The sequence below is a fragment of the Salvelinus sp. IW2-2015 genome, linkage group LG11 (genome assembly GCF_002910315.2).
Source record: "Salvelinus sp. IW2-2015 linkage group LG11, ASM291031v2, whole genome shotgun sequence".
Classification (NCBI taxonomy): domain Eukaryota; kingdom Metazoa; phylum Chordata; class Actinopteri; order Salmoniformes; family Salmonidae; genus Salvelinus; species Salvelinus sp. IW2-2015.
Genome location: NC_036851.1, coordinates 46,825,877 through 46,841,984, shown reverse-complemented (window position 1 = coordinate 46,841,984; position 16,108 = coordinate 46,825,877). Strand labels below are relative to the sequence as shown.

At 41.3% G+C, this 16,108-nt stretch overlaps 1 protein-coding gene across 1 annotated transcript in view; it reads left to right on the top strand.

The window, feature by feature from the left end:
* The window catches only part of LOC111970495 (alpha-1-syntrophin), an 89,642-nt gene that overhangs the window by 8,188 nt on the left and 65,346 nt on the right, over positions 1-16,108 (top strand). The window contains exon 2 of the mRNA XM_023997277.2: positions 10,515-10,700. Within this exon, the coding sequence (XP_023853045.1) occupies positions 10,515-10,700 (186 nt within the window). The remainder of the gene's footprint in view (positions 1-10,514; positions 10,701-16,108) is intronic.

The window sequence follows — 16,108 nt, the reverse complement described above, 5'->3', positions numbered from 1 at the left end:
TGGCCTATAGCCTCAGCTGTCACTCAGATCTCCCAACATGGTGTGGTGGCCTATAGCCTCAGCTGTCACTCAGATCTCCCAACATGGTGTGGTGACCTATAGCCTCAGCTGTCACTCAGATCTCCCAACATGGTGTGGTGGCCTATAGCCTCAGCTGTCACTCAGATCTCCCAACATGGTGTGGTGGCCTATAGCCTAGCTGTCACTCAGATCTCCCAACATGGTGGTCTCAGATCTCGCAACATGGTGTGGTGGCCTATAGCTCAGCTGTTCACTCAGATCTCCCAACATGGTGTGGTGGCCTATAGCCTCAGCTGTCACTCAGATCTCCCAACATGGTGTGGTGGCCTATAGCCTCAGCTGTCACTCAGATCTCCCAACATGGTGTGGTGGCCTATAGCCTCAGCTGTCATTCAGATCTCCCAACATGGTGTCTCAGATCTCCCAACATGGTGTGGTGACCTATAGCCTCACATTCCTTTTGATGTTTTAAACAGCAGCAGAGCTGGTTAGGAAAATACCTCTCAGTATAGTCAATGACACAAACACACCCAATAACATATGCACTATACACACACATACACATGGATTTAGTACTGTAGATATGTGGTAGTGGTGGAGTAGGGGCCTGAGGGCACACAGTGTGTTGTGAAATATGCGAATGTATTGTAATGTTTTTAAAATTGTATAAACTGCCTTAATGTTGCTGGACCCCAGGAAGAGTAGCTGCTGCCTTGCCTTGGCCTCAGATAATGGGGATCCATAATAAATACAAATAGAATCCAGTCTGAGAACTTCTATCATATAAAAAAAGGCACCGTCATCAAACATCAATGGCTGTGTTTATCATGGCTGTTGTGAATAATGTTTATCATGGAGAGACTAAAGGTCTATGGCAGGGAGCTGGGCGATATGCTCAAAAATCCATATTACGATAAATTACCTGAATTGATACGATAACTATAAATAGAACGATAAGTTTATAACGTTCATTTGCACCACAGTTTATTATTTTATTTTATTTTTTATTATTCTTTAAACTACTACTGCCATCCAGGACCTCTATCAGGTGGTGTCAGAGGAAGAGACAAAAAATTACCAAAGACTCCAGCCATCCAATCCATAGACTGTTCGCTCTGCTACCGTCTCACAAACGGTACCAGAGCATTGGCTCTTAGACCAACAGGCTCAGAGACAGCTTCTACCCCTAAGCCATAAGACAGCTAAATAGCCAGACTGCTAAGTAGTCAATTAATGGTACCGGAATGATCCGCACTGACTCTGTCTTGCACTGACCCTACACACACTCAACTAGACTATATATAGACACTAAATTGACACTGCCCAAAAGACTTGAAAATGGCTTTCTAACAATGATCAACAACCATCTTGACAGAGCTTGAAGAATCTTTTTAAAGAATAATGGGAAAATATTGTACAATCCAGGTGTGGAAAGCTCTTAGAGACTTATCCAGAAAGACTCACAGCTGTAATCACTGCCGAAGGTGATTCTAACATGTATTGACTCAGGGGGTTGAATACTTCTCTAATCAAGATACTGTATATTAGTGGTTTATTTTCCATTAATAAAAAAAACATGTTCTAATTTTTCTTCCACTTTGACAGAGTATTTTGTGTAGATCATTGACAAAAAAAACAACAATTAAATACATTTTAATCCCACTTAGTAACACAACAAAATGTGGAAAAAGTCAAAGGGTGTGAATACTTTCTGAAGGCACTGTACATACAGTTGAAGTTTACATACACCTTAGCCAAATACATTTAAATTAATTTTTTCACAATTCCTGACATTTAATCCTAGTAGAAATTCCCTGTCTTAGGTCAGTTAGGATCACCACTTTATTTTAAGAATGTGAAATGTCAGAATAATCACATTCCCAGTGTTTCAGAAGTTTACATACACTCAATTAGTATTTGGTAGCATTGCTTTTAAATTGTTTAACTTGGGTTAAATGTTTCGGGTAGCCTTCCACAAGCTTCTCACAATAATTTGGATGAGAGGACATTTCTCCAAAAAGTACAATCTTTGTCCCCATGTGCAGTTGCAAACCGTAGTCTGGCTTTTTTATGGCAGTTTTGGAGCAGTGGCTTCTTCCTTGCTGAGCGGCCTTTCAGGTTATGTCAATATAGGACTCATTTTACTGTGGATATACAGTGGGGCAAAAAAGTATTTAGTCAGCCACCAATTGTGCAAGTTCTCCCACTTAAAAAGATGAGAGAGGCCTGTAATTTTCATCATAGGTACAAAAATCCAGAAAAGCACATTGTAGGATTTTTAATGAATTTATTTTCAAATTATGGTGGAAAATAAGTATTTGGTCAATAACAAAAGTTTATCTCAATACTTTGTTATATACCCTTTGTTGGCAATGACAGAGGTCAAACGTTTTCTGTAAGTCTTCACAAGGTTTTCACACACTGTTGCTGGTATTTTGGCCCATTCCTCCATGCAGATCTCCTCTAGAGCAGTGATGTTTTGGGGCTGTTGCTGGGCAACACGGACTTTCAAATCCCTCCAAAGATTTTCAGTTTGCACTTCCTACGGCTTCTACTAGATGTCAACAGTCTGTAGAACCTTGTCTGATGCTTCTACTGTGAAGTGGGGCCGAAGGAGACGGGAATGAGTAAGGTCTACCATGAGCTGACCATGCGCATTCACATGAGAGGGAGCTCTGTTCCATCGCACTTCTGAAGACAATGGAATTCTCCGGTTGGAACGTTATTGAAGATTTATGTTAAAAACATCCTAAAGATTGATTCAATACATCGTTTGACATGTTTCTACTGACTGTTACGGAACTTTTTTACATTTCGTCTGCTTTTAGTGAACGCGCTTCCTGAGTTTGGATTTGTTTACCAAACACGCTAACAAAAATAGCTATTTGGACATAAATGATGGACATTACCGAACAAAGTGGAAGTGGGAGTCCTGGGAGTGCATTCTGATGAAGATCAGCAAAGGTAAGTGAAGATTTATAATGCTATTCATGACTTTTGTTGACTCCACAATTTGGAGGGTAACTGTATGGCTTCCTTTTGTGGCTGAACGCTGTTCTCAGATTATTGAATATTGTGCTTTTGCCGTAAAGCTTTTTTGAAGTCTGACACAGCGGTTGCATTAAGAACAAGTGTATCTTTAGTTCTATGTAAAGCATGTATCTTTCATTAAAGTTTATGATGAGTATTTCTGTTATTTGATGTGGCTCTGCAATTTCTCCGGATATTTTGGAGGCATTTCTGAACATGGCGCCAATGTAAACTGAGTTTTTTGGATATAAATATGAACTTTACATATATGTATACATATAAACATATATGTATTGTGTAACATGAAGTCCTATGAGTGTCATCTGATGAAGATCATCAAAGGTTAGTGATTCATTTTATCTCTATTTCTGCTTTTTGTGACTCCTGTCTTTTGCTGTGTTTTTCTGTGATTTTGCGGTGACCTAACATAATCGTTTGTGGTGCTTTCGCTGTAAAGCCTTTTTCAAATCGGACACTGTGGTGGGATTAACAAGAAGTGTATCTTTAAAATGGTGTGAAATACTTTTATGCTTGAGGAATTTTAATTATGAGATTTCTATTGTTTGAATTTGGCGCCCTGCACTTTCACTGGCTCATATCGATCCCGTTAATGGGATTGCAGCCATAAGAAGTTTTAACAAGAAATTTGTGGAGTGGTTGAAAAACGAGTTTTAATGATTTCAACCTAAGTGTATGTAAACTTCCGACTTCAACTGTATCTACCTCAAATACTTCGTACCTCTGCACATTAATCCGCCTCTTCTGCGTTGTCTTGGCTGTGTGCTTAGGGTCATTGTCCTGTTGAAAGGTGAACCTTCACCCCCAGTCTGAGGTTCTGAGCACTTTAGCAGGTTTTCATCAAGGCTCTCTATACTTTGCTCCGTTAATCTTTCCCTGGATTCTAACTAGTCTCCCAGTCCCTGCCACTGAAAAACATTCCCACAGCATGATGCTGCCACCACCATGCTTCACCGTAGGGATGGTGCCAGGTTTCCTCCAGGCGTGACGCTTGGCATTCAGGCCAAAGAGTTCAGTCTTGGTTCCATCAGACCAGAGAATCTTTTGGCAAACACCAAGCGAGCTGCCATGAGCCTTTTGCTGAGGAGTGGCTTCCCGTCTGGCCACTCTACCATAAAGGCCTGATTGCTGGAGTGCTGCAGAGATGGTTGTCCTTGTGAAGGTTCTCCCATCTCCACAGAGGAACTTTGGAGCTCTGTCACAGTGACCATTGGGTTCTTGGTCACCTACCTGACCAAGGCCCTTCTCCCCCAATTGCTCAGTTTGGCCGGGTGGCCAGCTCTAGGAAGAGTCTTGGTGGTGTGCGTAAAGGTAGGCAGAGGGCACCAGAGAGGGAGAGCCGGGGCAGGCGTGATACAAAGAGCGCTCTCGGCGGCTCTCACAAAGCTACATTTAAGGCCGGCTAGGCTTGAGCCCTAAAGTTTGACTTGACACCATATGCTGTGGGTAGAAGTAGACCAGTGTGTAAAAATTTGTGCACAACTCAGATGTTCAGCTCATGCAACAATTCATATGTTAAATAGTCAATAAGCTTTAATAAGGGGTGGCAGGTAGCCTAGTGGTTAGAGCATTGGGCCAGTAACCGAAAGGTTGCTAGATTGAATCCCCGAGCTGACAAGGTAAAAATCTGTCGTTCTGCCCCCGAACAAGGCAGTTAACCCACTGTTCCTAGGACGTCATTGTAACTAAGAATTTGTTCATAACTGACTTTCCTGGTTAAATATATAAAACATTTAAAAAAGCATTGGTTGTATCCCTCAGGGGAGACAAAGTGAAACATGTCAATTATACATCTCCTTAGAGATTCTAGTCAGAATCAATAAAGTGTTTTGCATTCCTCATTGAATTGTTAGTCAAACCGTCTATTCACACTGTGGGAACAAAGGAGTGATGTCCTCCTGAAAGGTTTTAGTTTGCCCAGATACAGGGACAAGACTGCAGCTGACTGAAGGGACATTCTGAAGAGCACTCTTCTCGTGGTTTATACAGTACTATACAGATGATATAGTATGTTAGCGTGTCCGTCCAGGGGTTTTGGCAGCCGTCCCAGCCAGTTAAGCATTACATGGGTGAAAGTGTACTGACCAGGTCCTGGGGTGATTATTGGCATCCAATGGCTTGTATTTACACTGTCCTGGGGGCGGGGTAAGAGGTCCGGAGTGTTTTGTGTAATACAGTGAAAGAAGCTTACGTGATAATTGGCTATAGTTTCTCTGGTACAAATGCTCAATGAAAAAGCTTAAGATACTATTTTAAGATTCACGGTGTGGGCCCCTGGACCTTTGAGACTTATACGGTTAAGAGGTGGCTCAAGTCTGTGCATAAAATATTCAGAGACTCTTATTGTCCTCTAGACTCTCACATGCAAGCTTTAGGAAATATCTATTTTAATGTAGGCCTCAGCATTACAAAATATCTGAGTTAACGTAGGCCTCAGGAGCCGAATTCCTAACAAAGGCTGAATTACAAACATCAAACACATCAGGTCCTGCTCCAGGTATTTGAAATAGTATAAATGTGAGTTGTAATTCAAAAAACATGTAAGACGTCCTTTTAAGTGTGATTCATTTCCCTTATAACTAATATGACGCATGGTCAAATAGCGTGGAAATTATAATGTTAAAATCAGAAAAATAACATCTGAAAATCACATTCAATAAACTCCTTGGGGTATGAATGCTTACTATTTAAATATTGCGCAATATTCCGTGTGATTTCTTTGTTTAGAATTTCACATTCAACTTGATTGCCAAGAATGTAGTCAATGAAATATTGCCCCAAAAGCATATTGCTTATGATTGGTTCATGATCTAATCTAAAAGTCTATTTGGAGTTTGTTCCTTGGTGATTTCGATTTGATCACCTGGTGATATTACAGTCTGGATACATTTTTCTGCAATTTCTGTTTTTATCAGTTGAAACACTGAGGATATTTTTTTTCCGCCGTCTCTCGCCTCAAATGCCTCTCTCACAATTCATCAGAGGGCAGAATCTCAACTTGGTGGGCATTATTTCTGCACCTCAATCACCGAACAAACAAACATCAAATGTCACTCTAGCGTGCACCGCTAGACCTAGACAGACATAAAAGACATAGATCATGTTGACAGCGGAGGGAGTCGCCGTCTGCGCCGATGCCACTGGGATTGAGATGCATGGGCGAGGTGTATCAACCCCAGCATTTTTTATTGAAGGCACCTGGCTTTAGTCTCAGAAAGACCATGCACGATGTAAATTTGTGGAATCGCTCGTATGAGCCAACCTGTGAAAGATATATTCTGAATTAATTTGATTTAATCCTCTTTCTGTACATTTCTCAGCCACTTAAAGGCCGAGACCTATCTGGCACTTGACATTATTGACAATATTTACCAAGAAAGGGCCCCGTGGAAGTAGCAGATTCATCAGTCTATGAACTGAGCTTCATTATCCTGTTAGAAAGAAGAGACTGCAGCAGGGCAAAGTGGATGACTGGTGTCCTCGTATGTTCTACAACTGCAGTCTTAATTGGAAACTTATCCCTTGCTCAGCTTTTCGAAAAAACTGCTTGAGCACTGCTTTGCCTTCAGAAAGTTTTCAAACCCCTTGACTTAATCCACATTTTGTTATGTTACAGCCTGAATTCAAAATGGATTAAATATATTTTTTTGCCCACCCATCTACACACAATACCCCATAATGACAAAGTGAAAACATGTTTTAGAAATGTTTGCAAATGTATTATATCTAATTTACATAAGTATTCCCACCCCTGAGTCAATACTTTGTAGAAGCACCTTCAGCAGCGATTACAGCTGTGAGTTTTTCTGGATATGTCTCTAAGAGCTTTCCACACCTGGATTGTTCAACATTTGCCCATTATTCTTTTCAAAACTCTTCAATCTCTGTTAAATTGGTTGTTGATCATTGCTAGACAATCATTTTCAGATCTTGCCATAGATTTTCAAGCAGTCAATGAGCAAAAGCGCCCTCTTTGGCCTTGTGGGTGGAATGTTATTCATATTTTTCWGAATTTAATAATTAATAAAGATTATTTAGAAAACCTGACGAAATTCTGGTATTTCTATGTCAAACAGTTTTGTTATATTTCAGTCCTCTGTGATGTATATAAAGTGTAATATTGGGATGCAAACTCAAAATTGAATAAATGCCAACTCAATATGTTTGTTCCTCTCTGGCAACTGAGTTAGGAAGAACGCCTGTATCTTTGTAGTGACTTTGTGTATTGGCACACCATCCAAAGTGTAATTAATAACTTCACAATGCTCAAAGGGATATTCAATGTCTGTTAATTTTATTTTTACCCATCTACCAATAGGTGCCCTTCTTTGCGAGGCATGGAAAACCTCCCTGGTCTTTGTGGTTGAATCTGTGTTTGAAATTCACTGCTTGACTGAGGAACCTTACAACTGTATGTGTAGGGTACAGAGATGAGGTAGTCATTCAAAAATCATGTTAAACACTATTATTGCACACAGAGTGAGTCCATGCAACTTTTTATGTGACTATTAAGCACATTTGTCCTCCTGAACTTATTTAGGCTTGTCATAACAAAGAGGTTGAATACTTATTGACTCAAGACATTTCAGCTTTTCATTTTTAATWAATTTGTAAGGATTTAGAAAAACATAATTCCCCTTTGACATTATGGGGTATTGGGTATAGGCCAGTGACCAAAAAAATCTCTATTTAATCAATTTTAAATTCAGGCTGTAACACAATAAAATATGGAATAAGTCGAGGGGTGTGAATAGTTTCTGAAGTGCCCACCTGAATTATTGGCACACTAGGTAAATATGAACAAAAAAGGCTGTGAAAAATGTCATTGTTGTTTCTCAGCTTGATCTGACACTCCAAATATCACATGACTTTAACATTTTAAGTTAAAATTGTTCAAATAAAATACAATTGTCATTAATAAATAATCAAAAACATGCATGTCACAATTATTGGCACTCCTGCATTTTGTACTTTGTGCCCCCCCCCTCCCTCTGCCAAGATAACAGCTCTGAGTCGTCTCCTATAATGTTTGATGAGGTGGGAGAACACACCCTCCCTCTGCCAAGATAACAGCTCTGAGTCGTCTCCTATAATGTTTGATGAGGTGGGAGAATACACCCTCCCTTTGCCAAGATAACAGCTCTGAGTCGTCTCCTATAATGTTTGATGAGGTGGGAGAATACACCCTCCCTTTTCCAAGATAACAGCTCTGAGTCGTCTCCTATAATGTTTGATGAGGTGGGAGAACACATAGAAAGAGATTTGAGACCATCCTCCATACAGAAACTCTAGATCCTTCAGAGTCCTTGGTACCGCCGAAATTGTTGCAACCCCTATTACTAGCCTGTTCAACCTCTCTTTCGTATCATCTGAGATCCCCAAAGATTGGAAAGCTGCCACGGTCATCCCCCTCTTCAAAGGGGGAGACACTCTAGACCCAAACTGCTACAGACCTACAGTTGAAGTCGGAAGTTTGCATACACCTTAGCCAAATACATTTAAACTCAGTTTTTCACAATTCCTGACATTTCATCTTAGTAAAAATTCCCTGTTTTAGGTCAGTTAGGATCACCACTTCATTTTAAGAATGTGAAATGTCAGAATAATAGTAGAGAGAATTATTTATTTCAGCTTTTATTTCTTTCATCACATTCCCAGTGGGTTAGAAGTTTACATACACTCAATCAGTATTTGGTAGCATTGCCTTTAAATTGTTTAACTTGGGTCAAACGTTTCGGGTAGCCTTCCAGAAGCTTCCCACAATAAGTTGGGTGAATTTTGGCCCATTCCTSCTGACAGAGCTGGTGTAACTGAGTCCGGTTTGTAGGCCTCCTWGCTCGCACACGCTTTTTAAGTTCTGCCCACACATTTTCTATAGGATTGAGGTCAGGTCTTTGTGATGGCCACTACAAAACCTTGACTTTGTTGTCCTTAAGACATTTTGCCACAGCTTTGGAAATATGCTTGGGGTCATTGTCTATTTGGAAGACCCATTTGCGACCAAGCTTTAACTTCCTGACTGATGTCTTGAGATGTTGCTTCAATATATCCACATAGTATTCCTCCTCATGATGTCATCTATTTTGTGAAGTGCACCAGTCTCTCCTGCAGCAAAGCATCCCCACAACATGATGCTGCCACCCCCGTGCTTCACAGTTGGGATGGTGTTCTTCGGCATGCAAGCCTCCCCCTTTTTCCTCCAAACATAACGATGGTCATTATGGCCAAACAGTTCTATTTTTGTTTCATCAGACCAGAGGACATTTCTCCAAAAAGTACAATCTTTGTCCCCATGTGCAGTTGCAAACCATAGTCTGGCTTTTTTATGGCAGTTTTTGAGCAGTGGCTTCTTCCTTGCTGAGCGGTCTTTCAGGTTATGTCGATATAGGACTCGTTTTACTGTGGATATAGATACTTTTGTACCTGCTTCCTCAAATATATATATACTCACTTGTGGACTCTCCTCTTAAGCTTACCCAAAACATTTTCAATGGGGTTTAGGTCAGGGGACTGGGATGGCCATTGCAAAAGCTAGATTATAGGGTCAGTAGTTTTGGAGACTTGGTGACCCCAAGATGTAATCAACTTATGCAATTCTCCAACTGTGATCCTTGGAGATTTTTTTGCCACTGGAACCATCCTTCTCATTGTGCGTGGAGGCAAAATACACTCRCTTCATCACAGCTCCAGTTGTTTTAAATGTCTTAATWATTGCCCTAATRGTGGAGATGGGCATTTTCAGGCGTGTTGCTATTTCTATATAGCCATTGCCTGATTTGTGAAGGTCAACAACATTTTGTGTCATTTCACTYGTGTGTTCTCAGGCCTTTTTCATGTTGATGGATGACTTAGGGAGTTTAGTGTGTCACCTCATATTTATACCCCAGTGAAACAGGAAGTCATGGATTACCACTTAAGCGTTCCTAAGACTCAGATGAACTTTAAAAAGTAAAATATTAATCAAAATATACATCAATTAGATTTTGTTCATAAGAATTTCTAGGTTGCCAATAATTTATTTTAACAGATGTGAAATTGTGCACTAAAATCTAATTATGGAATTTTCACAATGCCCTCAAATGACATAATTTACCAGCATTCCAAAGGAGCATGTTGACTGGTTGCCTCCTTTAGTGTTATATCAARGATACGAAATCTAACCTTAACAAAATATTATTGCAGATCATTTGATGATGTATTTAGCTGTTGTATAATGAAAGTTTTGGAAAAACAGGAAAAAACCTTTGCGTGTCACCTTTAAGCCCTAGGAAAAAGCCTATGTACGGTATTCCTGTAGACCACCATATTTCATATTCACATCCCTTCTCCATTAAGAGAGGGGATACACACTTAGACCGGTAACCATCTGGTTTATACTCTGTACGAGAAGCGTACCGTGTTCCTTTAAGATGAACTGAACCGATGCCATATGCTTTACTTTGCAGGTGGAAAAGAGAATAAAATGCCTATTCTCATCTCGAAGATCTTCAAAGGGTTGGCTGCTGACCAGACGGAGGCCCTGTACGTGGGCGACGCAATCCTTTCGGTCAACGGCTCTGACCTCCGGGAGGCCACACACGATGACGCCGTGCAGGCTCTGAAGAAGACGGGCAAGGAGGTCATCCTAGAGGGTAAGCACCACCAGGACATTTCTGCCAGGCCGGGGTTCCAAGAAATGTCCTAGCATGACCAAGTCGATTATCGATCGAAAGGTCGCTGGTGTAGAGGTTCAAACCCAGCATTGCATGCCATGAGGTAGATTGCTTCTCCTTCAGTGGATTAGAAGCAAGATGAACTGTGAGTAAGTGAACAGTAAGTAACTTTGGATAGAAGTAGCGAACAACTGCCAAGAAATAGAAATGTCTCACCTCGAGGAAAAGCCTCTTAGCACACTGAGATAGAGCCGGGRGGGTTACAGATGTAGGATCTTCATTTGATCACCCTGTTTGTTGCAGGATAACTTGTAGTGTTGCATTTTGTAGTGTATTTGAGGTTGAAAAAGGCTTCTGAAGTTTGTAAATGTCATATTTATCAACCCCTAGAAAAATGTCCATTAATTATAATCCACATAATAATTCACATTTTCTGTTGCTGCAGGATTAGTTTCCTGCTGCAGCAAAATGGCTCAAATTAAAATCCTACATCTGTATCAGAGTCGATCCTATTGAACCAAAAATAATGGCTGCTGCAAATCCCATCAAACGCACCATTGAAACTAGCTAAAATGAGAACTTCTGGGCAGCCGATCGGCACTGCAGGGGATCAATGTGGAGAAAGTCCTGGAGGTGGTCATGTAGGTTCACTGCTCTCTCTGTCAGCCAGGCCAGGCAGCTCCAGCAGCAGGCGAAGGGAAAACGGACAGTGTTGAATTAGAGACGAGGTCTTTAACTGAGATCAATAGAAGGCTTGCATGTTGTCCATCGATTGCATCACAGGTGTTCTGTGACTCCCAATATTTTATTTGCGTAATGAATGTGCACATCATTGGACAGGTCTGTTATTCTACTCTCTACAAAAGGGACTTATGCTGTGCTCTAGAAGGAAGCACAATATCCAYAGTGAAGTTCTGTAGCGTTAAGTTAGGCTGTTGACCACCAACTTCTCCAGTACTGTCCAGATGGCCCTCTGAGACATGCATACAGTAGACGGATACACAAGTTTATTAATGTGAGGCGGGTTAGCTTGCTGGCACACAACTCCACAGCGCTCCACAGCCAGCAAGGCAAGGGGAAATCCCTCTAAATCCCTCTGCCCTGTCAACACCGGAGCAGAAAAGGATCAGGCAGCTCATCCAACAGACCTGTGATCCATAATGTCAGAAATCATTTCATGGGTTACTCACCCTGAGGAGCGGATTTGGCAGGAAACAAGTCGAGAGGCTTTGGGACTTTGCTGAGAGGGAGGCTATTGAGAGGCTTCTGTTGTGTCTAGGAGTTGCTGAGGGGGAGGCTATTGAGAGGCTTCTGTTGTGTCTAGGAGTTGCTGAGGGGGAGGCTATTGAGAGGCTTCTGTTGTGTCTAGGAGTTGCTCTGCATTCTCCAACAGTTTATAAACAACAGCGCTAAGCCTGAGGTAGTTTGGTTGTCTGATCTCAAGGCAACATGGCATTGTATTGACTACTTTGTCCATAGTGACACCTGTGATAACCTTATGACTTCCTGAACTTGGAAAAGAGAAGTACTCTCACACTGTCTCTGTGCTCCTGTCTTAGCAACTTAGTTGAAGATGTGTGAGTATTTTTCTTTATTTTCTATTGAAAATTGATTGCATTTTGAATCTTGATATGTGTTGACTTCCATTGCACACAACATTTTTCTTGAGGCAAGTCGAAGTTCGGTAGCCGAAGTCTACCCCCCTTCGTCGGTGATCAACAGTAGGGGTGGGAAATATGGACGGGATTCTTCAATGAAGTGTTTGCTGTCATTCAACGAGAAAGACGAGAGTGCAGCCAATGATGTATATAAACCCTGGATTGTTGATGTTATGTATTGAGACGCTTTGAAGCCACCAGTCAGCCATATTGGCACTCCTCAGAAAAGCAGTCTTCCATAGGAACGAATGGAATTCTACAGTATTTTATTGAAATGTTTGAAGGACAAAATTACATGTATTGAAGTATTTTTTGATTGTAGTGGGGACAGTAACATTAGTACTTTCTAATATATATAAATATATAAGTCGGAAGTTTACATACACCTTAGCCAAATACATTTAAACTCAGTTTTTCACAATTCCTGACATTTAATTATAGTAAAAATGACTCCAACCTAAGTGTATGTAAGCTTCCGACTGCAACTGTATACACACATACACACACAGTGCATTCGGGAAATTATTCAGACCCCTTGACTTTTTCCAATTTTTGTTATGTTATGCCTTATTCTAAAATTGAAAAAAATTATGTTTTGCTCTATTCATCTTTCCCTCGGTCCTGACTAGTCTCCCAGTCCATGCCGCTGAAAAACATCCCCACAACATCATGTTGCCACCACCATGCTTCACAGTCCTCCAGTCATGGCGCTTGGCATTCAGGCCAAAGATGGTCTGAGAGTCTTTAGGTGCCTTTTACTGAGGAGTGGCTTCCGTCTGGCCACTACCGTAAAGGCCTGGTTGGTGGAGTGATGCAGAGATGGTTGTCCTTCTGGAAGGTTCTCCCATATCCAAAGAGGAACTCTGGAGCTCTGTCAGAGTAACCGTTGGGCTCTTGGTCACCTCCCTGACCAAGGACCTTCTCCCCCGATTGCTCAGTTTGGCCGGGAGAGCAGCTCTTGGAAGAGTCTTGGTGGTTCCAAACTTCTTCCATTTAAGAATACAATCCTGTCTCGGAGCTCTACGGACAATTCCTTCAACTTCATGGCTTGGTTTTTGCACTGTCAATTGTGTGACCTTATATAGACAGGTGCGTGCCTTTCCAAATCATGTCCAATCAATTGAATTTACCACAGGTGGACTCCAATCAAGTTGTAGAAACATCTCAAGGATGTTTAATGGAAATAAGATGCACCTGAGCTCAATTTTCAAGTCTCAATGCAAAGTGTCTGAATACTTAAGTAAATAAGGTATTTCTGTTTTTTATTATGGGGTATTGTGTGTAGATTAATGAGTTCTATTTTTTTTAAGGTCTTTAACTAAGATCAATAGAAGGCTTGCATGTTGTCCATCGATTGCATCACAGGTGTTCTGTGACTCCCAATATTTTATTTGCGTAATGAATGTGCACATCATTGGACAGTCTGTTATTCTACTCTCTACAAAAGGGACTTATGCTTGTGCTCTAGAAGGAAGCACAATATCCACAGTGAAGTTCTGTAGCGTTAAGTTAGGCTAGTTGCTGTTGACCCCAAACTTCTCCAGTACTGTCCAGATGGCCCTCTGAGACATGCATACAGTAGACGGATACACAAGTTTATTAATGTGAGGCGGGTTAGCTTGCTGGCACACAACTCCACAGCGCTCCACAGCCAGCAAGGCAAGGGGAAATCCCTCTAAATCCCTCTGCCCTGTCAACACCGAGCAGAAAAGGATCAGGCAGCTCATCCAACAGACCTGTGATCCATAATGTCAGAAATCATTTCATGGGTTACTCACCCTGAGGAGCGGATTTGGCAGGAAACAAGTCGAGAGGCTTTGGGACTTTGCCGGAGGGGAGGCTATTGAGAGGCTTCTGTTGTGTCTAGGAGTTGCTGAGGGGGAGGCTTTTGAGAGGCTTCTGTTGTGTCTAGGAGTTGCTCTCTATTCTCCAACAGTTTATAAACAACAGCGCTAAGCCTGAGGTAGTTTGGTTGTCTGATCTCAAGGCAACATGGCATTGTATTGACTACTTTGTCCATAGTGACACCTGTGATAACCTATGACTTCCTGAACTTGGAAAAGAGAAGTACTCTCACACTGTCTCTGTGCTCCTGTCTTAGCAACTTAGTTGAAGATGTGTGAGTATTTTTCTTTATTTCTATTGAAAATTGATTGCATTTGAATCTTGATATGTGTGACCTCCATTGCACACAACATTTTCTTGAGCAAGTCGAAGTTCGGTAGCCGAAGTCTACGCCCCTTCGCGGTGATTGGTCAACAGTAGGGGTGGGAAATATGGACGGGATTCTTCAATGAAGTGTTTGCTGTCATTCAACGAGAAAGACGAGAGTGCAGCCAATGATGTATATAAACCTGGATTGTTGATGTTATGTATTGAGACGCTTTGAAGCCACCAGTCAGCCATATTGGCACTCCTCAGAAAAGCAGTCTTCCATAGGAACGAATGGAATTCTACAGTATTTTATTGAAATGTTTGAAGGAACAAATTACATGTATTGAAGTATTTTTTGATTGTAGTGGGACAGTAACATTAGTACTTTCTAATATATATAAATATATAAGTCGGAAGTTTACATACACCTTAGCCAAATACATTAAACTCAGTTTTTCACAATTCCTGACATTAATTATAGTAAAAATGACTCCAACCTAAGTGTATGTAAGCTCCGACTGCAACTGTATACACACATACACACACAGTGCATTCGGGAAATTATTCAGACCCCTTGACTTTTTCCAATTTTTGTTATGTTATGCTTATTCTAAAATTGAAAAAAATTATGTTTTGCTCTATTCATCTTTCCCTCGGTCCTGACTAGTCTCCCAGTCCATGCCGCTGAAAAACATCCCCACAACATCATGTTGCCACCACCATGCTTCACAGTCCTCCAGTCATGGCGCTTGGCATTCAGGCCAAAGATGGTCTGAGAGTCTTTAGGTGCCTTTTACTGAGGAGTGGCTTCCGTCTGGCCACTACCGTAAAGGCCTGGTTGGTGGAGTGATGCAGAGATGGTTGTCCTCTGGAAGGTTCTCCCATTCCAAAGAGGAACTCTGGAGCTCTGTCAGAGTTAACCGTTGGGCTCTTTGGTCACCTCCCTGACCAAGGACCTCTCCCCCGATTGCTCAGTTTGGCCGGGAGAGCAGCTCTTGGAAGAGTCTTGGTGGTTCCAAACTTCTTCCATTTAAGAATACAATCCTGTCTCGGAGCTCTACGGACAATTCCTTCAACTTCATGGCTTGGTTTTTGCACTGTCAATTGTGTGACCTTAATAGACAGGTGCGTGCCTTCCAAATCATGTCCAAATCTGAATTTACCACAGGTGGACTCCAATCAAGTTGTAGAAACATCTCAAGGATGTTTAATGGAAATAAGATGCACCTGAGCTCAATTTTCAAGTCTCAATGCAAAGTGTCTGAATACTTAAGTAAATAAGGTATTTCTGTTTTTATTATGGGGTATTGTGTGTAGATTAATGAGTTCTATTTTTTTTATTTCTATTTTAGAATTGGGCTGTAACGTAACAAAATGTGGAAAAATTCAAGGGTTCTGAATACTTTCGCAATGCTGTGTGTGTTGTGTGTGTGTGTGTGTGTGTGTGTGTGTGTGTGTGTGTGTGTGTGTGTGTGTGTGTGTGTGTGTGTGTGTGTGTGTGTGTGTGTGTGTGTGTGTGTGTGTGTGTGTTGTGTGTGTGTGTATACTGCCGATTTTGGTGTCCCCTCCGATTTT